The sequence below is a fragment of the Haplochromis burtoni genome, unplaced genomic scaffold, assembly GCF_018398535.1.
Source record: "Haplochromis burtoni strain Fernald_Lab_line unplaced genomic scaffold, NCSU_Asbu1 Contig_140, whole genome shotgun sequence".
Classification (NCBI taxonomy): domain Eukaryota; kingdom Metazoa; phylum Chordata; class Actinopteri; order Cichliformes; family Cichlidae; genus Haplochromis; species Haplochromis burtoni.
This window is the reverse complement of record NW_024582501.1, coordinates 1,109,689-1,132,899: the sequence shown is the minus strand read 5'-3', so window position 1 is coordinate 1,132,899 and position 23,211 is coordinate 1,109,689. Positions and strand designations below refer to the sequence as shown.

At 38.4% G+C, this 23,211-nt stretch overlaps 1 protein-coding gene across 2 annotated transcripts in view; it reads right to left on the bottom strand.

Annotated features, from left to right (window-relative positions):
• Positions 1 to 313: 313 nt before the first annotated feature.
• rbm20 (RNA binding motif protein 20) overlaps positions 314 to 23,211 on the bottom strand; it is a 47,976-nt gene continuing 25,078 nt past the window's right edge. For both annotated transcript variants that reach the window (XM_005931295.2, XM_005931297.2), the window contains exons 2-14: positions 17,210 to 18,254; positions 16,755 to 16,819; positions 16,319 to 16,428; positions 14,750 to 14,850; positions 9,729 to 9,875; positions 8,764 to 8,895; positions 8,601 to 8,680; positions 7,808 to 8,504; positions 7,641 to 7,727; positions 6,960 to 7,548; positions 6,550 to 6,615; positions 3,408 to 3,529; positions 314 to 1,984 (exon numbers count right to left, since the gene is read on the bottom strand). In XM_005931295.2, the coding sequence (XP_005931357.1) occupies positions 1,916 to 1,984; positions 3,408 to 3,529; positions 6,550 to 6,615; positions 6,960 to 7,548; positions 7,641 to 7,727; positions 7,808 to 8,504; positions 8,601 to 8,680; positions 8,764 to 8,895; positions 9,729 to 9,875; positions 14,750 to 14,850; positions 16,319 to 16,428; positions 16,755 to 16,819; positions 17,210 to 18,254 (3,310 nt within the window). In that variant the 3' untranslated portion in view covers positions 314 to 1,915. The remainder of the gene's footprint in view (positions 1,985 to 3,407; positions 3,530 to 6,549; positions 6,616 to 6,959; positions 7,549 to 7,640; positions 7,728 to 7,807; positions 8,505 to 8,600; positions 8,681 to 8,763; positions 8,896 to 9,728; positions 9,876 to 14,749; positions 14,851 to 16,318; positions 16,429 to 16,754; positions 16,820 to 17,209; positions 18,255 to 23,211) is intronic.

Genomic DNA, 23,211 nt, shown 5'->3' with positions numbered 1-23,211 from the left:
AATATAATTTTTAGTTTTAAACAAGACTGTGACAGCTTTCAAAAAATGTGTTATGTTTTTTATTGTTGGGTTTTTTTTTTCATGTCAGGTGGTCTAATAAATTTATTACGTACTGTATATCTCACTTCCAGTTTCTAGTGATGATGCATTACTTTAACAAAAACGTTTTGTATGTTAACACCAGTTACATTGGGACAACTGATGTTTAATTGATATTAAAAACTGATTTTTTTTCCCACCATGGCAATATTATACTTAATTTAATGTAATGATAATTTCACTAAACGTTATAAAAAAAATACATGTAGTTGAAAAGTGGGGTACATGGCCAATCTTCCATTTTTAAAATTGGTATTTTAAGTGAATAACTAAAATTCTGAAAACCTTGTGTATGAACAAACTTAAATTATCATTACAACATTTTCATTATAAGGTCACTCAAAAGGATTTTTGCAATTGACAGCATTTCCAGTTTTTGTAGTGCGATCCAGATTTTTGCATATTGTGAGTAACCAGCAGATTCAAATTTATCACAGTAAACAAATAATGATGAAATAAAAAACACGCATCTGCATTTAAAAACTTTCTCTGGGTTTTACATTTCTGTTTACAGCAGTAGATTTATTGCAGAATTACATGGATGTAGTGGGGTTTTTTTTTTGCCTCAACACTTGGTGGAGCTCTTTCACAGCGCTGCCTTTCAAGGTTATTACACACAAAAAAGCTGCTAAAGCAAAATGATCGAATCTGTTTTTTGTTCAAGAAAGGAAGATGGCTAATTTGAGACATTCACATTGTTTATTCAAGTGTTTTCCATCAAAAAGTCAAGAAGTCTGTCAAAGAAAAATAATACTATATTGCTGAAGTCACAGGATCAGTATTCACAGTATACAAAAACAGAGTGTGAGCTTGATAATCCCTCCGTAACAAATTGTCGTAACATGAAACAGTTCATGTTTAAGTTAAACACATGGTCCAGTTGAAGTTTCATATCTAAGGCATTACATGTCTTGGCAAATATGACTGGGATTGTCCTATGAATTACATTCAACATAAAAGAGAAAATAAAGATCTTTTGTATCACTGAAACATTATTAATCTAAAGGACGTATAGTTTTCCCTGACGGATACTGAAGTTCACAATCGCATGTGGGGGAAAAGGGAAAAAACAAAACAAAAACAGCCTTAGATATAAATAAAAATGTTAATTTTATTATTTATACAGTGAAATTTGTTTAACAAGAACAATAAACCTGAGAATCTGCCTCAGTTTTTAAACCGAGGGGGGGAAAAACACAGTGGCCCTGAGAGCTCACGTCACAAAGACGTACGAGAAGATAAAACACAAGCAGATGAAGAAAACATTCTCACTCATGATGTCACAAGTGAAAAAAACAAATGCCACAAATGCTTTTTGGGTTTTTTTGTTGTTATTGTCCAGGTTTCTTAAATACACATAGCTCTCAGGCTCTGTAACAAAAAAAAAATCATAAACTTAATACCCAACATATTCAAGTAATTTAGCAGACCTAAGTCTGTCCCAGTGATGACGAGACAAAATTCAAAACACAAACTGTAAAAGACTTTTTTCTAGATAATTTAAGATAAATGTAAATGCACTTTTATTCCAACAATATAACTTAATTTCATTTCACACAAACCATTAAAGTAAACTGTAAGAAAAATGATAAAATTGAAGTTAAATTTTAAAACCTTACTATACATTTCACTTCATGTATGTACAAACCTGAAAGCCTCTATTGCCTGCGCCATTCAAACATTGCTCTCCCATAAACATCAGCATTCTTGTATTTGTCCGCACGTTCCATGTATGGCATTATCCGTGCTTTAGGATAGTTTAGGAAATCCTTCCTCTGATGTTCCTTTTTGCAGCAGGTGAGAGGTCGAGGTATCGTCACTGTGCAGCTGGAGGTTCGGTCAGCACGCTCGATAGACTGACCTCTGCCAGCTGGGAAAGGTATTTCTGTTAAAAAGAAATCAAAGCAGATACCTGCTTAATACCTGCAAGTTGTGTGCTAGCCCTCTTATGGGTTGGTCTTGCTCCAGAACATCCCCCAGCACCCTAACACCCATCCATGCTTTGGTTTTTCTTCAGACACTCTTTACAGGAAAGCACTTCACAATTGATCGATATAATCCCAGGAAGAGACACATTATACTCAGTAAAATTAAAGTAATCTAAATGCTGATATAAAAATCCAGCCTCATTCTGAGAAGTGTCAGCATGATGGCTTAAATCATTTATTTTGTACTGTCTGGAGATGAGAAGAGTAAAACAAGAATCAAAACAAAATCAAACAAAACAAACTGCTAAACACACAGAGCTTTGACAGACAGCACAACTGTTTAAAACTGTTTTTTTCCTCCTTGGAATGTAATGCATCAAATGTGAAGGAAACACGCTCCCCGACCTCGCTTCAGCTGTGCTGCAAAGGACGAGGGAAATGTAAGATGGGTCGGTGCTGACTGGCCAATAACGGGAAACCTAATACAGTCGCAAGTTTACATGCGATGCCTATGTTCGTGCGTATGTGTGCGCGTTAGGACGTGACAGCAAGCTGTATATTTATGTTCGATTTCAATTTACGATTACGATCCATTGATTTTGTTAAAAACTTTTTTTTTGTCATTTAAATTTGAGCTGTTATGAAATGAACTTAGAAACTTAGAAAGACTTAGAAAATGGGTTCAACGATTTGTCAAGCCACTAACGCCCATTAGAAAAGTAAATCCTCACATTTCAGGAACTCGAATTAGCAAACTTTCTCTCAATAAACAATAACAAAAGAAAACAAAAGAGACAAAAGAGTTATTTATTGCCAAAAGTGTCTTTGTGCTATCTGATCATTTAATATCTGTTATGTCTTCCAAACTAAATTTTGTGAAGAACATCTTTCTGAGAGAAATGGAGTCTGAATGAATCATTTGCTCCGTGCATTAATAGGTAACACAGCCTCTGCAGTGGGGTTAGTGCTGAATTAAAATATAAAGATAAGTCATTTTTATCATTGCAATCCTGTTTGGAGAACAGAATCCTACTTAATAAAAAAAGAAAAAGAAAAGTAAGTTTTATCCTCATGTGACAAAAGCAAGGCAAATTAATATAATATGCACGTGCTGACTGTGGAACAAAGAGATTACTCTCTAGGCTGAAAACAGCTGGTGTAATCTTTCGTTAAGGCCACAGTTGATGTGGCCTAATGAATCCCTCAGTAAGGAGTGTGCGTCACACAGATCGACTTTATATGGGCATGCGGGAATGCCAGCACACACGGGTTTATGTCAGATACACTATCTCCTGCCATAAAAGCTCGATGTGCTCATATAATTCATTTCTCAAAGACTGGATAAAAGAATGGAGGTGTGTGCCGTCTCGCAGTTTGTACCTGTAGGTTCCTGTAATGGACGGTGCTGCGGCAGTGAGTGGTCTTTGCAGTTTCCTCACTGGTGTAGAAAAGTCCGCAGAGTTTACAGTAGAAGCCGGTTCTTGGCACAACAAACTCCACTCCTATGAGAGAGCGAAAACAAGAATTACAATTTAATCCTTGTCAAAAGACGGGACTCGCATGGTATTTAATAATGAAACATTTTTTAGAAGCATTTTGATCCAGAACCACAGTCAAGCCTCATCCCACTAATTTGAGTCATTCTACAAATTTGCATACATTTTTTCTAGATAATAAAAAAAAACAATTATATAAGGTCAGTTATCAAACGTAAATTAACTACTCTACTGGGACTGGCTCGTGGGTTTTGCGGCTGACTGAAACCATCATGCTGCTGGTCTCAGATTACACATTTTCTTCTCTCTCCCCCGGGTGCCCTGATACCAAATTAACTTTGAACTAACTTTAATTGTAAATGTTTTTTTCCTGTACTGACTTCTTTCAACTCATAGTCTCCATCATCCTTTCTTTTCTTTTTCTCCATAGAAAATACATAGTATTCTTTATTCTAACAAACATCACAAGGTTTTAAAATTTATTGTCTTTTAATCCAAATGTATCCTGTCCAGACGTGTTTTGTTTTTTTCTGCTTTCTAATATTTGTTCTATTTCCCCCCGTCTGCATAGGTTATAGCAACAGATTTAAGGGCACCAGATGGGTTGCAGCTGAAGGTAAGCAGAGGCTTGGTTAAAAATTAAACATGGTTGGACCAATGAGCACTGAATAAAGCACACTGGGAGTGATGGGGTAGGTGGAGACCTTAACAGTTGCTTGAATATTCTGTATGTCAGTTGTAAACAACTATGAATTCAGTGGGATAAAGGAACTTTACACTCTCATTGCAAAATGTCTTATAATAAACAAAACCCAGAAACTAAAGTAGTTTTCCGTCATGAACAATGTCAGGGGAATCAGGTTGTTTGATTTAGCCGAGGGAGAACCTGGATCAAGTGTATGGAGCAGGACACGTGACATCTAATCATTTGTTCTGACTCCATCGGGCAATTATCTGAGCTATTTGCACATGGGCACAATCAGACATCACACAGACTGAATGGAGCTGGCAAGGCAACAGCTGTTTAATGTCCAATATAACTCTACTGGACATTCGATGATAGATTTCCAAAGGGTAATGTAATAAAATCACAATCTGATTTTGTGCGGTTAAATTCAATTGAAAGAATGGGATTATATTATCTAACAATAAAAGCGATCATACCCTGCTGGCAGTGAGTTCTTATAGTCTGCCCACTGCATTCATTTCAGACTCAAAGACACGGCAAAGCCCTATTTTTAATACCAGGATTAATTATGTATAACATAATTGTATAGGTTCTCAGTCATCTGTAGTCTTAAGAGCTTGCAGAGAAGGTGACTAGACTCCTTTAAGTTTTTTGAAGATGTTTCACCTGTCATCCATGAGGCTTCTTCAGTTCTGGACTTTAAAAGAAGTCCAGTCGCCTTCTTTTCAAGCTCTTAAGAATTATTTATAACCAAAACAACTAAAAAAAACAAAAAAAACAACACTTTTAGTTAGCGGGAATAAAATGATTGCTGGACATATATAAAACATAAGCGCAATGATAATGTGCTCTTAAATAACTAAAAGCTAAATGTATTAAGAATGTTCTAAATGGTTGTTTGAGGCTTTGTTACATATTGACTGAGTGACTCAGAAACCTTTGTAAATTTGTTTCTGACTGGGTCCTACAATGATCCACATTTATTACAAATAAGAAAAAGGCTAAAAAAAACTAAATTTAAAAGCTGGAAACTAACAGCAGCCAAGCTGAATTGAAAGCACATCCACCACACACACACACACACACACACACACACACACACACACACACACACACACACACACCTATTTTCACTTTCAGGCTGGTAAAAAACGAACAAGATGGAAACAATCAGAAGACTTATCAGTATTCCATAGGTGTTTATGCACACGGTTTTTTTCTGGACACACATGCAACAGAAATAGCTGCACAATGCTTGTGTGTGTGCACTGTGCACTGAGCTCTGTTGTTGTTGTGCCACTCCAGGGCTTTTGTACAGTAAGTCTCTGCACCGCAGGCTGAAAACTGGCCATGTGCTTTGGCTGCGTCATTCTAGCTCTAATGATAATATAAATACTGATCCCTCAGGGGTGCATTTCACAACCTGCTCACAGAAATAGGTCAGCAAGTAGCCAAGCAGTTCCAGGCAATTAGAGTGCTAATGCAACAGATTGTCAGTGCCCTTACTAATGGTGAAAAAGATAATACTTTATCTTTGGGACTAAGATTATGGGCTCAAGACTCCCGCAGCTTTTGTCCACAATAATGAATAAATATAGCTGTGATAAGCAGGTTTTAAGCACACTGCTTTGAAATATATGGACTAAAGAATTTTCAGAACTGAGAGCAGACAAAAGCATGAGGATGCACGCTGAGACTTCTGTTTCAAACCTTATTCTCTGACCATCAGGATATACATTTTTTTAACAGCAACGGGTGTTAACTGGCCTCTAACATACAACCAGGTTAAATTAAATGTAAATCTTTTACAAACAATTGTGCAGTTGATCAGAATGAGGTTGTTAATTATTAACAAACTCGTTAGGAGCAGAGGAGGTGTGTGTGAGCTTGTGAATTTCTAATGCAATGAAATCTGATGGTAAACAACTTTTAAATTGCCAGCTCAATAGTACAAAATCCTTTCTCCTGCGTGCTCTGTGCAGGCTCCCTCACCTAAACCTAAAGTATTTCCAGTAGTGCAAATGCATTTGAAGCTGACCATACCCTGTTGTGTGTTTTATCTGAGCAGCAGATTCTCATAAAAAGTTTTTTTTTTTAATTTAATCAGAATGTCACACGTAAGAAGTCTAGACTAGATTAGAAAAAAGGTGTTACTTTTTACTTTGATACTGCTGTAACTTAGTGGGTTATCTACCCAGACATCCAGTCTTCCACTGGTGACTTTTTTAGGTTGTGGACTTTATTCCGAATGATTGGAAAAACTTTAGAATGAGAACTGCTCGCTTTCAGTGATTTTATCAGTTCAACAGTCATGGTAACAAAACTGTGTTATGCTTACCCAAAGGAATGCCGTGTTCACTGACAGCTCTATCTTGTTCACGAGATGGTGAGCGGGCCTCAAAGTCTATGAAAGGCATATGAGTTATGAGAAAGAAACGTACTTACTTCTTGTTTTGTTTTTTGTATCTGGGTTTAGACAACTAAATAAGACACTTGTAGAAAAAATCTTCTCAGGTTACCCATCACGTAGCTCTAATTACATTTATAACCTGCACTGTCATTTGAGACCATATTGGTGACTTATTCTAATGAGGTACAGAAAGAGGAATAATTTTACAGGTCTCACACTAGCTAGATGCTTTTGTCCAACAAATGATTAACAAAACTGTATAAGTTGAACAAAATAAGCTTAACAGCTACACTTGTTTGTTTTTTTAATGAACATTAATGTTCTCTTGTAAGCAGTACCTTTTTTATGAACATCATCCTGGTGTTGCACTCCATTATTGACTACTTCCATGACCTGTCCTACTTCTAGGGTCTTGCTGTCCTCTAATACACAGATGTGATTTTCCATAGTCTCTCCTGGTGGCCCGTTGTTGGCTATTTCACTACCTTCAAAGCATGTCTCCTTCAATGCAGCTTTAAACTCCTCACTGGGGAATTCACTAAGGTTAGCAACTGGTAACTCAGAAGTCACTGGATTCGTTTTCTGTTCTTCTGGTTTGGCCGAAGTCGTAACAGTCTCTTGTTTCTCAGTTACAGTTGTTGCTGCCTGGTCTCCAGCATCCCCACAAGACTTTTCAGTCTCTGGAGATTTCTCATTAGATGTTGGCTGCACCTCCAAGGATGAGGAAGACAGCAATATAGACTCCTCTACTGATGGCTCCCCTGCTGAGTCTTTGGGGCAGGATGCAAACTCTTCCAGCTCAGAAAGGTCTGGCTCAATAATGGAATCATCTTCTCCTCCCACTTCATCTACAGTGACCAGTTCCTCCATGTTCTTAGGATACCAACACTCTTCATCTGTGTCATCACAACTTTCCCGATCCTTCTCCTAAGAAAACGGGTCAAGAAAATTGTTTTTAATACACTACTTCCAGCTGGAACCAGAGCTTATAAGGTGTCATAAACCTCATGTTTACTTACAGCGTCCCTGTCTTTACCACCTTCATTAGTTTCTTTTGTCTTACTGATTCGCTGAGGTGAAACTGATTTTTCTTTTGACTCGCGGTCCTGAAAAATTCAATCTCTTTAGTTACAAGAAATATTTGGCAGATGTAAATAAACAATGTACATTTACAGAAGTTACTCACAGTATTTTCAGTAGCATTTTCTTTCTCTTTTTTCTCCGCAGCCGTGTACCTCCTGCTTGTTTTCTTACTCCTGCCCCTGCCTGGTGAACTCTGCCTCTTATTTTCAGGTGTTCTGCAAAGTGTCTGATCAGCCATCTCAAATTCTGAATGCCTGGACCTAGAGTGGTAGTCTTCACCATCCCTCCTCTTTGGCTTTGTGTCATGTCGCTGGTATGGAGGTCTGAGCGGCTTGTCTGATTTGTACACTTGTTCCTTGTAGAAATCCTCTTCGATGTTCCTGTACGAATTATAGGATGAGCCTTGAGGGCTTCCTCGTGGGTGCCAGTCTCTGCCCCTCATCCCTTCTCCTCCACCTCCTCGCTCATCTGTAGATCTGAAACTAAGATGATCTAAGGATTTTTGGTAGGTCTTTCGACGGTCAGGCACCCGTCCACCATTAGGTCGATCATCATCCACGCTGCCCCCATTCCTCCACGGATCATCCCTCTCCCTTTCATCCTCACCCCTTCTTAAGTGTGACGACCACTCCCATGAGCCCCGGTGAGGGCCCATACCGTCTGAGCCTCTCTCCGGACCCCTGCATGGTGGCCCTTGGGGGCTGTGGGCTGAGCTGCATGATGTAAAACTGGGGCTGTGGGAATGAGGACTTAGAGAGTGGCTGATAGGGCTGCGAGAACGTGCTCGCTCTGGTACAAAGCTAAGAAGAGAAGATGCACGTTTTTGAGATTGCATTTTCCACATTAGCAACTCAAAGAAGTCTGCTGCATGAAAACAAACATTTGAGTTTTCTTACTGTTCATGTTGTTGCATCTCATCCCTTTCCCGCTGTGAGGTAATATCCTGGATGATTGATTGAACATCTTTACCTGGTTTCTAAATTAAAAAGACTTATGGGTTTAGTAAATGCCCAACAGAGTGTATAACTGATTTTTGAAAATGTTTCTCTTTAGTTTTACCTTGAGTTGCAGCTCCTTGTACCTCTTAGACATTCGTATTAGAAGTTTTTGGTTGTTAATCATAGCTGGAGTAAGTTGGTAGTACTGAACCATGGCATGAGCTGCCTCTACATATGCCATTTCTAGAAAGGCCTGATGGAGGAATACAATGTTAGAAAGTTGCAATAACATGAACCCTGTTACGAGAGGTTCTTTTTTCAGGGCTAATCTTCTCAAACATATATACGTTTCAGATGACAGAGTAGATGGAAGAAAATCTGAACATCATCATCCTCCAGTATTGTATTTCATTAACGTAATAATCCACTGAAACATTTTCTTTAATCTTTGCAACTAATACAGTGATTTTAGAGTGAATGCTTTAAATTTGATAGGGGTGATATGAATGCTGCAGGTCTGTTAAACGAAACCCTGGAGCCTAAGTGAGCTGTCAAGTACTGGTAGTTAAACAGCCAGTAAGTTATGACTAAGTGTTTGGTATCATATAACAGCCGTGGCAGAAAAGAAGATGCAGATAATAAAAAAGAAAAAAAAAAGATAATTGAAATTTTACATATGTGCTCCATATAAAGGTAACCATCCAACTTTTCTGGCGGTAACGACTAAAGAAATCTGTGCAAACATAGCAAGATGCTTCATATATTTTAAAGTTAAGTTCGGGGTATAATTAAACACCCTGCCACTGGTATTAAAACCCCAGTGGTCAACTGTATGTATGACAAGCAGCTGCAATCAACCTAATGCTAAAATAAAGAAAACTGTAACCATGTGTCCTGCATGGTGCACATTTTAAGCACAGAAGTTACCTTTTTATACTAATGTAACAAAGAATGTACTGATCTGAATGAGCAATGGCCAAAAGTATAGTTTTCTTTTTATACAGACATGTAATTGAGACCTAAACAGTTTCTGATAAACATGAACAACAAGTTACTATTCACTGATAAATAATCATTTTGTTTTACCTGATGTGTAGACCGCATGAGAATGTAATTGGTAACTTTGCCAAAGGGTATTCCCAGGTTGATGACATCAGTCTCCGTGCAGCTGCCCTCAGGGAGGTTGCATATGTGGACGACTCGACCGACGGAGGTGTTTCTGATCGGAAATGGCTGCAAATATGAAACAAAAATGCAATCTTTGAGCAACTTTAAATACTTTATCTGATCTTTATTTAGATCGTCAAACTTTAAAATAGCTTTGTTCTATTTGCAGCACTTGTAACCATGACCAGGATACAGAGAGCTGTGTTTATGTGTCAATTTTAGTGTGTCCCACAATGAGCACACGACTTCCCAAATGCAGAATGCAGCCACTGAAGACAGGTGTCAGCCATGGAATTCAGTTACCCAGCGTCTCAAAGGTAAATATAAAAGATATCACATGACATTTCATAGCTTTAATTTCCCCTTTGACAAATCTTAGCAAGAAGTTTTTTTTCCTTCCTTCCAGAATTATGTGAAGCTAGGCGTAGGAATTGTTATCGATCCTATCATCTAATTTTGGCTGATAACAAAAAACATATCAAAACTTCAAAACTCTGTGTCAATCTCTGCAGTATATGAAAATCATGCATACTGTGTAAAATGAGTCTAAGACTGCTAAGACACTAACAAACAAACAATGTGTAAATTTCCCTCCTTCATACAGCCCACCTTAGCGCATTTATTAATAGATCCTTGGGAGCCATCCAGCAGTAAAAATTACATTTTGTTATTTTTTGGCATTAGAGACATGTCAGCTTATGTCGATCATCTGGTGTCCCACAGGGCTATATTGTATGCTCTGTAATGTCCAGCATTAGGTCAATAATCTTCCATGCTGCTCCCATTCCTCCATGGATCATCTCTCTGCCTTTCATCCTCACCCCTTTTTAAGTGTGACGACCACTCCCACGATCGTCGTTGGGGATGGAGACCATTGGAGCCTGTCTCTGGACCCCTGCATGGTGCCCCTTGGGTGCTTTGGGCTGCATTGATGTAAAACTGGGGCTGTGGGAATGAGGACTTAGAGAGTGGCTGATAAGGCTGTGAGAACGTGCTCTCTCCGGTATAAAGCTGGAGAAGGAAGACAAGTGGAAGCTAAAGTGCTTCCTTTAGTAATTCTCACATACTTAGAGTTTGATAAACCCGTCAAATAGAGTTTTATAACACGTAAAACTTTAGTATTAAAACCACATAAGATATATTGTAATTGATAATACAGATACCTGCAACTCTTATGCACCTTCTTTACTGTGACGGAGAAGAGTGAATCCTGCGTATTGCATCTTGCAAATACGAAGCGCTATATTCATCATCAGACTAGCTGGTGACATGCCGTCATGTTCCTTTGACATCACTGCAGAAAGCAGTTATAAATTCAACTTGTTATATCACAGAGTCTTAATTCTGCAACCATTGTGCTGCAACTGCAACTTTTCCAGCACCCCTCCTCTTCTTTCTGTGTCTCTGGTTGACAAACCTGACCGACAGTTCCATGTGTTAGCCAGACCGGGGTCTCGATTCGACCCGGAGCATTTTTAATTTTGTCCAAGAAAAGCCCAACAATAACAAAGACTTTACTTTGCTTGAATCTAGAGTGTATATAAGTCTTCGTAAAAAGTAACCTTTAAAATTTACATGTCAGTTTGGTGCATATTCTGTGCATACACAAACAGCCCAAACACAACATGTGCCATGTGACTATATTTTAGACAACAACAAAAAAAACATTTGATAATGCTATTAAAAAAAAAAAAAGATATTATAACTTAATAGTTTCTGGCCAGCACAGTGACATTAACAACTTCAGATGCAATTATGATAATTCTATTAACAGCCACATGCCAGTTCCACCACCAGAACACATAAAGGTCAGTTCAGGATGGGCTCAATAAACAGATCCAGGAATAGGCTGTTTATGTCCCTGGGATATTAGTGAGAACAAGAGGCTCAGTCGCTGCTTGCTTTAGTCACAAATGTGTGACCTGTAAAAGTCAGGCCTGTGTCTGATAGGCCAGACAGTTTGACCACAGCATTAAGATCACTTTCAAGGTTGGCTCAGGCTTTGAACAGTAGCCGTTTCTGTGGTCCGCAAACCAGAAGTGCAGAGTTATGCCGTGTCGTTGACTACTCACACTTTACACACAGCCTGGACCTCCTTAATATGGTTTATTTATTTAAAAAAAAAAAATTTGAATAAATGACAGAAGACCTTTGGTAATGTTCAGTGTTCACTAAAACTTAATTATCAACAATTAAAATGCACAAATACATAAAGAACAGGAATGGAAGGACTTCAAATAATCTTTTAACTGAACTGGCAATCAACCCTGACTGAAATTGTTTAATTAAACCCTTGCGAGTTTCTTACAGTTTCTTACAATTCAGTGAAAGGAAACAGTCCTAAAAATATAGCTTTGCAATGTGTTCAGTAAATTGCAGTGGAATCTCTTCTGAGGATACGTCTGCTTATTTTTACAAATCAGGGTTCATGCTGCAAGACGGTCAGTTTGGTTTCACAGTTTCTCCCCACGTTCCTACGCAGAGTGCTCACAAGCTGATTCCTCAGATCACTTTACCAGTCTCTCACCAGTCTGAAACTTAACACTGCTGCCTGGGGGGTGTGGCCCTAGGGTCTTTAGGTCTGTGCTCCATGCAGCGGTTAGCTGTAATCCTGTGTTTATCTCTGTTCGAGTTCTGTCGAAAGAAGCTACTGTGTTACTTCAGGCTGGACAGCTGACACTGCAGTGCAGAAGAACAAAAGTTGTGCATGCTTCTAATGTATGTATGAACCCACATTATTATATGTTGTAGTATCGTCACAGTGTAGTGGTTTACAAATTCCCTCACAAGCAAAAGATCCCTAGTTTGAGCCTTGGATGGGGCTGTGTCTGGAGGGACTTTGGTGAAAAAGTGTCAGATCCAACATTTGGTGGTACCTAAATCCCCTTTTGAATATAGAGCAGCTGAAAATAGCTTTCATCTTTATACTGGTAATTTTTTTTCCTTTTAGTCTGGTTTGTATCTGAGTTATTATAGTTTTTATTTTTCAGTTTTAATTAAACTTTACTCACATTTCAGTTTAATTCCCGTTTGCTTTTAAAGCGACCATATCAGCTTAATTTGTGTTACTTCTAAATGCTTAGTTTTTATTGTAGTTTTTGCCTTAATATGGTAAAATGGTGCACTTTTGCATTTTGGTTTTGTGACTCTTGCCTGTGAAAAGCGCTTTTCAAAATTTTTATTCACTTACTAAAGTGTAGTTTTTATTTTTTATTTCAGTTAACTGCAACCACAGTTTTTTTTATTTAGTTAAGTGAAATTAATGAAAACAATTTATGTAGCTTTTTAATTTTTTTCTGTGCATATCTAACAACTAAATTGCTGTTACACTAAAAATGACACAGAATATCAAAACTTGTATGCGTGTGTGCATTTGTGTGATCCCTGGGATCTCGCAGGGCTTTAAAAACAATAAAACCTCACATGTTAGGCTTGGACAGGTGTGTGTTTATTGCAACCAACATTAGCTCATGTAGCACACCCTATAAATACTTCCACGCTAATAAAATCAAATCCTTTGTCAAAAACCAACCAAAGACGCACACGGCTTTTTCCATCACTTACTTCAGCATTCTGTTATACAGTTACCCTGGCAACAAAGAACAAACAGCGGCTTTAGCGGCGAAGGAATCTAGTTTAAACATTAAGGCATCCATCTCTGGATCGGCCTGTCTTGTCTTTGAATTTGACTTTGAAATTGTCACAAATTAACTTTAATTTAAAGTTACAAATTTAACTTCAAAATTTAAGGGAAATTATAGAAAGTGAGAAAATATAATCTAACAAGTTGAATGCCATGCTTTATGCATTATAAAAAACTGAAGCTAAAATAAAGTATAGAGCACACGAGTCTGTATAGTGTGTTTGTGTAACCATATTAATACATATCCATGCACTGGGTGTGTGTTGATGCCCGCAGACTGTTGAAAGCTGCATGCTAGTCATAAGTGTAGGCTTCCCGAACGTTTGCTGGGTCTAATTTTGGTGTCCTTTCTCTTCACTCATCATCTGCACTGTGCTTTTCAAGAGACCTGCCTTCATGATGGACGCCTATCAACAGCTGCTGTTTTTTTAACCCCAGTCAAACACAGGTTCTTTAACTCAGGCAAACTCACTGCAGGACCACAGTTAGGACAACTATCCTTCATCTATACTCTTAGAAATACTTTAAAATCAGTGTTAGGATTAGTTTTTGCTTTTGCAACCCATTTGGTAACCCTCTACATTGCTAATATTAATTATGTTTGAATCCTTCAGTGTCATCAGGAGGTTAAATCTAAGTGTCTTTACAAATTAGGGTGCATAACCAGAAAACAGAAGTAAAAGAAAAAGTGTTCAAGCAATTACAAAAAATCTCTTATTCTTAAAATATAAATGTATTCTTGAGTAAATCTGGATAAATGTTCCTATGTATGTATTCGTATTTATTGCTGTTGTGCTCTTTTTTAAACCTAGGGCTTTCGTAATTCATGCGCTTGATAGATTTGGAAGTAGTCTTCTAACTATTAAAGTTCAGTGGAAGAGTGCTAACATGAAACTTGGTGTTGGGCCTGAGTGTCTGTCAACAAGGTGAACTGAGTCCATTCAATAAGCAGCACACATTTGGTGTTGATTCTTACTTATTCACTCTTTCTTGATGTTTAAATGTCACATGAAAGAAGTGTAGCAGAATAAATGCTCAGAAAAACTAAATGAAGAGATCATGTCAAAGGTATAAGAGCCCTTTGAACATACTGTTGGATGTTCAAATGTAATTTAAAAAAATCAAATTTGAATTATATATATATTTTTTTTATAGGGAGTGAAAAATCAAGAATTTCAGCTGCTTCTTTGTCACTAGCATTTTTTCCAACTTATCTTAAAATTTGATTTATGTGCTCTGGGCAAGCTCTAACAAAGAACCATGCATCCAATCCAAAAAACCCAAACATTTGTCTGACCTTTGACTCTGGCTGGTGTGAGGCAAATCCTGTGTCTGGCGTGGGGTAAGTCTTCATGGCTGTAGCTGGCAAGTATGACATACTGGCTCCTGAGGATACATCTGTGGAAACAATTTGATATGGGAACTTACAACTGTCCTGAAACAGTAAACCCAGTGCGAGGGAACAACTTTGCTTTAGTAAAGTACATTTTCAAACTGTTAAATATTTTGTTCAAAATGTTTAATATATTTTTTATTGTTGCTTTTTCTTAATTTCCTCTTTGTTCAAAGTCTTTTTTTGCCCCAACCAGCACCTAGCTGGAAGAAAAGGCTTTGCTAAACTCGTCACTCTTGAGAAACATCTGGGAAACAGTAATGATGCTCCACTGTGATGCAGATGTAGTTGCAGTTTCATTTGCATAACCCATTTTCACACAAGCCCTGTAGCTTTATAGATATTACAGATGGAGATGCAGCTGAGAATGAAAATGTTTGACGAGTCAGATTGGAGTCTTCATTCTGCAGTTTTCTCTGCACCACAACATTCACATGGTGTCTGATTAAGCAGATTTCTGCCATTTTGGCCGATGTGAGAATCGTGCAGGCATTAGTCCTAGCTAACTCGTGGTGATTATGTTTTCTTGTCTCTTTCCCCTCATGCTTGAGCCAGTTGCAGCAGATGGCTGAACTTCCCTGAGCCTAGTTCTGCCAGAGGCCTCTTTTTGCTACACAAGAGCTCTTCCTTCCCATTGTTGTGTAAATACTTGCTCATAAGGGACCATCCAATCACTTGGATTTTAACTCCAAAACTATTTAAACCAGATGGTTTAATCTTAAGTGCAGAGTGCCTCCACAATAGATATCCAAATGTTAGCTTCAGATTTCTTTAAACCCTAAAGAGAAGATTGTCTAAATTTAAAATCGGTTGAATGTGCCATAGGAGCTGTAACTATGATGGAATGACCTCAGAACTATTGGAAATTGGCACACAGTACTAGCATAGTTCAAACAGCTACCCAGTCTTGGGTAGCTCAAAACACATTGTTTCCATTTTATTTAAAGACATTTCTTCACCACCCTTCCAAGCAATGGGAATACAATACTGAGACAGAGATCTTCTAACAGATTACTCATCCAATAAAAATTGTGTTAGGTAATTATTATATATTAATGCTGTATGGGCTTGTTGGCAGTTTGTAGTTAGTAATTATACATAAGTGAATGCATGAAGCATATATAATAGGATCAAGAGAGTTTGTCAGAAAAGCAGCGCGTAGAAGTCTTCGGCTTTGTTGTGTTTACTGCTACTCCTCCAGCATGTACAAAAAAAGATGATTTGGCACGGTGCAGTACTGTTTTAGGACTTCAAAACACTTCACGCTAACTGCACGCAGCACTTCAATGTGTTAAAATAAGAAGTGTTCAACTATAAAAACATGCTGCCTCATGTCCTAAAAATACCCCGTTTCTCATAATCAAGTGATGAGTAAAATATGACTCTTACAGCAGGAGTTAAGACTGATGTTTTACACTTTGCGCTAATGTAAGGAGATACACAGCTGGTGGTGTTGGTGGTGGGTTATCCTACCTTGACTCGCAGCAGAACAGACTATGTGGTTCGTTCCTACGGGGTTCAGACCTCCATCAGAAGGCCTGCTGACAGCATAGTGAGTAGCTCCAGCTGATACCACCGCTGAACTGCAACAATCAGAGACGGCTGATTTTAGCTGCCTCTCCCCTGCCTTGCTCGCTCATATCTTATGACAGAGCTCATATTCAGAGAAAGATTAAGACAGCTGCATAAGAAGTAAGGAAAAGGAAACTAACATATTTCCAACTGCTAAAAGAGGTTTGCTCTGAATTGATCGACATCGTTTTAAAGCTGTGTAAAAAGTCTGAAACTCAGCAAAACAAAAACCACAACAAATCACATCAACACAGAGGCTTACTGAACGTCCTCAGTCATCAATGATAGTCTAATTTAGACTCTGTGCAGTGAATCTTTGGAGTTGTAAATGACTCACCTGTCATTTGCATACAACATTCGATTCTGGAGGTGTAGCTTTCCCTTAACGTGCTGTTCCCAGTCCTAAACACACGTACACACATAAACACTGTCTGAACATGTAGACTCAAACAGCTTAGACACAGGAAGCCCAATACTTGCCCTCCCTTAGTGGCTCTTAGCTACCCCTTGTATAACCTCATGGCTGAAACCAATTAAAGAGACACCATCATGGACTTAGAGGCCATCGAACAAAAATACTTAACTACTGTATATTAGCTATTCTTAATATCTGCTTAATGCTCATTCAGAAAGTCAGGACTTGTTTAAATTTTGTAAAATCCTTCAAGCAACGCACAAACTTGTGTTTTAGTTCAAGAAAACTAACTTTGTTCTGTTCCTGTTTCAAATATACAAATGCATAGATTCATATAATGGTCACGTGCTAAGATTTCCACTCATCAATTTGCTCACCTTTAGGTTGTAGACCTTCTTGTCACAAATGCTACACTGGTGTGGCAGCTGAGTGGGTGTAACAGCATGGTAATCATTGACTTGATAAGGCTGAAGTGTCCTGGTACCTGACGATAAAGCTTCCTCTTTTCCGTGCAGGTGCTGGTAGAGTCCTAAAGCCTGCATGCCACTTGAACCAAAAGAGGAAACTGCTGCACTATTGCAGTTTAACTTCGTATCACGGGTTGGCTCCTCTGGGTTATATAGTTCAGTACTAGGACGAGCCGGCTGTCCAGCTGGTGTCCACGCAGGGGGAGGATTAGAACCCATATCCACCATACCGGTGTGAGACAAGTTGGTTTGACCTTGCCATTGCTCTTTATGTCCCATTGAGTTAAAAATGTTCATTTTCTGCTCACTAAATCCAGCTTGTTGTACTTGCATATCCTGTCTATAGAAATCTCGCTGAAGACCAACATTGGTCATGTTATTTGCCTGAGTATTGATAACTGTGGACAGCCCGTTACCAGCAGTGGCTGATGCTGCAGATGTCCCTCCAGATAAGTTGTACTGAAGTCGTCTGTCTGTGTCAGAGGGGTAAGTCGACCCAGACTTTTTCCCATACTCATTGCCCTGTTGACCCATCGCGTCTCCTCCACAAGGATGGTTCAGCCTAACAGTGCCTGAATTTTGGTTGAATCCCCCACTGACCAAGGCTCCCAAGGCTGAATTTGAAGAGGGGAAACCTAGCACTCCTGTGGGGAAGGCACTCTGTTGACTTCCAACCATAGTTGAAGTCCGTAACTGATTAAACAAGGGCTGAGACATGTTGACATTGGAGAGAACCTGATTGAGAACAGTGGCCGCAGCAGCTGCGTTGCCTTCCTGAGCCAGTTTCAGGCGATGGAGGGTAAGCTGGGCCTGGAGCTGAGCGAGTTGGAGGCTGGCTGGAGTCAAGAGGAGCTGCTGGTTTTGCTGCTGAGGACCTGTCTGCGAACTGCCTGGGAGCTGGACACCCAACTGGAGACCCTTATTGTCAACACCGTCCAAAGGTCCCGAGGTGATGCTGCAGGGTACAAAAGATCACAGATGTTTTTCAGGAACCTCAAAGATCTAATCTATTAACCTTGCCTATGATTCTAAGCCTGTTTCTGAAGATTTGGGCAAATTTAACTGATACTTATAGGCTACAGAACAGATCTTTGCTCTGTTCTTCATTAAAAATGGTGGATTTAGTCTACAACTGTCTGTAAAGTGTCAATTACACATTACACATGTTTTTCATTTCTAATAAAATATGTGGCCAATACTGTGATTTGTATGATATTTTCAGACCATTTTCTTTTATAGCTTCATAATTATTTACTAGTGATTTGCAATACTGCAAGGTTTGGTAGCAATCCAATACCAAGTAAAGACACAGTGAGTTTTGCTAATACCAAAAACCAATATATATACTTTTAACTTAAAAAGCAGCTTATGTAGAGCAGAGAGCTGTGTCATGATTTATGACATCAATCATCACCAGTTTGCAAATTCTGAACACATTTTAAATATCACTAAAGCATTTTTTACTTTCCAGAATATTTAGTTCACAAAATAAAACACAGCTTTCACTAAACCATCGATTCAATCTTGCTAGTATTACTCTGATAACAATACTGGCTCAATATAATAATAATAATAATAATAATAATAATAATAATAATAATAATAATAATAATGGATTGGATTTATATAGCGCTTTTCAAGGCACCCAAAGCGCTTTACAATGCCACTATTCATTCACTCTCACATTCACACACTGGTGGAGGCAAGCTACGGTTGTAGCCACAGCTGCCCTGGGGCAGACTGACAGAAGCGATCGGCCCCTCTGGCCCACACCAGTAGGCGGTAGGTGAAGTGTCTTGCCCAAGGACACAACGACCAGGACAGAGAGTACGAGGATCGAACCAGCGACCTTCCGGTTACAGATGCGCTTCCCAACCCCCTGAGCCTGGATTGATATGTGTAGACATATTGTTTCCCACACCTATATATAAGTAACAATTTTTTTTTTTTTTTTTTTTTTTTTTTTTTAAATGACATCAGAAACAGCAGTATGCGACATTACGTGATGGCAGAGCTTCAGTTCATCCTTTGTCATTTTTTTTTTTTAATAAATAGGACAGGGGGAATGAATGAGAGAAAGAGGGGGAGAGAGAGAAAGAAAACCAAAGGGGAGAAGAGACGGTGAGAAGGGGGGGGAAAAAAAAAAAAACAACTCCTGGGTCACCTGTATGGAGAAAAAAAAACAAACAAAAAAAACAAACAGAGGAGACAGCAAACAACAAAGAGCAACATAATAATAGAGAAAACAAAGCACCATCACAATAAACTAGCTAGTCATAGATATCAATAGTTACTAAATAATAAACGATATTGTGCAGCACGCAAGATAGACAGCGCACAGTGTGCTTTGAGGCAGCAGCCAAGAAAGCTTTAGTCCGCGTCTGTGAATACCCATGTGTACACCTGTGTGCATACCTGTGTGGATCAGTAACAACCAATTCTCTACAGTTTGCATCACACAGGGTCTTGTGTACAGAGCATTATTTTAAAAATTTGATTTGCAAATGTTGTGTACTGATACCAAATAATGACACATTTTGCACAGTTTGCACAGTCCTTTGCAACAGCTTAATAAGCACTGATATTGTGCTTGGCTTAATGCCCACCGGCAGCTAATTTCTGGTTAGCTTTCATTACACTAACTAATACCATATATCGCTGGTATTACCAAGAAAGATTTATCAGATACTTCACAGTTTTTCTTTTCTTGCTGATATTGGCTGATTTAAAGTTTCAAAGTTTCAGCTTTAAATTTTTACACACTTAAGTGCCCCACAGCTAATATCTGCACACATGGAAAATCTCACAAGCAATAAACCAGAAAATGAGAGTTTAGCACTGCCATTAGCCTGTTGTCATTGCTGCTGGGATTATGGCAAACCAAACAATGTAATTGCACAGCATTTTGCTTCTGATAAGCAGATTCCCATCTGCTTATGCATTGAAACAATGTCTTAAATCAAACATAATTCCCAAAGGTCCCAACCTAAAACTATCAGGTCTCCTGCCAGGTTCATTTCCATACCCCAACGGGTCACAGTTGTTTTTCAGGACCTACACAGTATAAACATTGTGGCTAATCAGTGTGCATATGGACACAGACACTATGTTTTAACCTGTTAAGACCTGTTCATCAATTTAATTTTGAAACCTTTTGAAAGTTTATTACATCTCTATGGCACATATACTAGCATAATTAAAGCAATGTTATATCCATCTAAAGCAGCATATATTTGATCCAGTATGGTCAATACTAACACATCTCCAGTCCATTGTTGACAGCACAGGAAATGTCATGTATTCTTTAATTAAGTCCAAGGTGCAAGGATGAAACAGAAAGGTAAGAAGACAATCCACTGAGGTATTCCCATGACGATGGCCACGTGTACTGACACATCTGCACATCTCCTGAAAATCTCCCTGTCGTGTCTCTTTGTCAATTTCTGAAGGCTCAATTCTTCATATTTAGCAGCTTTTACAGGTGATAAAGAGCTGATAAAGTCTAAAAATCACACTGTCTTGGTACTGATTGTGTTGTCCCCACATAAGTCAGTTTGCTCCATTTTGCAGTTAACCTGGGAGCTCATTTCATGTTCATGCTCACAGAACACAGAAAAACCCTTAAAAGGTCTCTGCAGACCTCCATTAGCAACCTGTGATATCCTACTCACAGCATATGAAGCGGGCTCAGTGTGTATCATGAGTGTCTCCTAAAGAAGTTAGGTATTGTCCGTTTGAATACAACTTATGCGTTCACATTCGCAATCTGTCCCAAACGGGATGTAAGCAGCAGCAACACATGTGAACTCCCTCGACCAATCACACGATTGGAGCCTCGCAGCAAGCAGTTCACATTAACATGTCTAGAATAACATCATCTGTTAATCCTACATCACAAGTACTGCAATCCTCACACATTTCCTCTTGCCAGTCTGCCTCTGTGTGCCTGTTAGATCTGAAAACTGCTGAGTATGAGTTTGGAAGATTTTCCTGCACAAATATCTCAGTAAAGCACATGATCCTACAATCCCAATGTCCCTCTGGGTCTTAGTCAGTGCAGCTATCATCTCAATTTTGTCTGCTATAAGAAATAAACTGAAGAAAGAGATTAGACTTTCTAGACCTTACTCTCCATCTTGGCCGCAGCCTTGCATTCACAGGGTATTATCTTTAACTCATTGAGGATTTTGGATCTTGCAGTGTGGCTTTGTAGACCTCAATCAGCTGATTACTTATGTAAATGATGTTCCACCTCCTGATATTATAGCTCCACAATGCAAAGAAAAAGAAAAAGAAAGTTTGGATAGCCAGAGTCCAATGCAAGTACAAAACACAAATAATGAAATGAGCTGTAGGAAAATTAAGTCCTGTATGATTTTTAATCGTAATATTTGCATATTAATATTTGATTTAACATTATTCATCCATGTAAAACATAAATTCCATTTAATTTTGACAAAGATGTTGGAAAGTTAGCACCTGAGCTATTTATTTACAGACACAACAACACAACACAAACTGTTGTAATAGAACAACACAACCCACAGGTGCCATGACCCTGTTTCACTGGCCAGCCTTTTCAGTTTCTGATGAATGCTCTTACACGAGAGCTAAACTTAGTCGACTTGACTATTCATCACATTATCTATGTTAAGCCCTTGACACCGGCCTGCCTGGCCACTGCTTCAATATTTGTGCAAATACTCTGTCAGAAACAAAGAAGCGACAGCCATAAATCTTTGTTCACAGCAATTATGAAGCATTTGAATCTGGATTATTTGCAATTTTTTCATAAAAGGCAGTACTGTGCCTAAGAAGTGAGAGATTATAAAATGGATTTTGGTTGTTCTAAACAAACAAAAGTCAAAAGGCATTTTCAAATATTAATTTATGAAACAGAATCTTGCAGAGGATTATCACCTTCATGTCTGTCATCCTGTTGGCTTCTTCAGTTGTGATATGGTCTTGTGACTACATCGCCACATCATAAACTTGTCATATCATATCCATCACTCACACTTCAAGTGAGCCATAAATCATCTTGCTGTATATACTGTGGTCCTAAAATCCCACCTCTCCAAATGAAACATCGTGAGTTTGTTTTGGACTTTGAGAATATTGTAGTACACTTTGTATTGAAATATTGTATTAAAGGTTGTGTATGTTCTACAGTATAAGAGTAATGGCTGATGTATAACACCATTAAATCATAAAAAAAATACTAGTTCAATCAAATCTGATAATAAAGCATTCATTTAACTTATTATGTGTCCAAAGTGGTACATCGCAATGAGTTAGTTCATCAGCAGAACTTTCTGTTTCCAATAATTGGTCATACTCAGTGTTTTGGCTTATTACCCTAATTTAGTCAACAGTTTTTATTGTTCTTTGTCTGTAAAGCTCTTTGGAACTTTGTTAATAAATAATTTATGTATTTGCAACATATACAAAGCAAAGTAATCCAGTACAGTCTGTGGAGTTATAATACCTGTGCGTATGATATTTTGCTCATCCTGGACAATTCACAGCTCCCAGTTCTTCTTAAGTGAACAAGCATGCTGATGGAGAGATACACTTACACCATTCCAGCTTATGACTCAAAGCTATAAATACTAGAGTTGCCCTCTGCCATCATGATACACAGTGTCCTTAATAGGCTAATATGGACTCTTGGGCTCCTGGCACAGTGTGCCAGACACTTCAAACTAATCTTGTTATGACGATAGGGAATATAGGTGTCAAAATAACCTCAACCAGTTGTGGAAGGGAAGGGTTTAACACTATGTATGTATACGTATATGTTTCTGTAGCTTTCTCATAGATAGATAGATAGATAGATAGATAGATAGATAGATAGATAGATAGATAGATAGATAGATAGATAGATAGATAGATAGATAGATAGATAGATA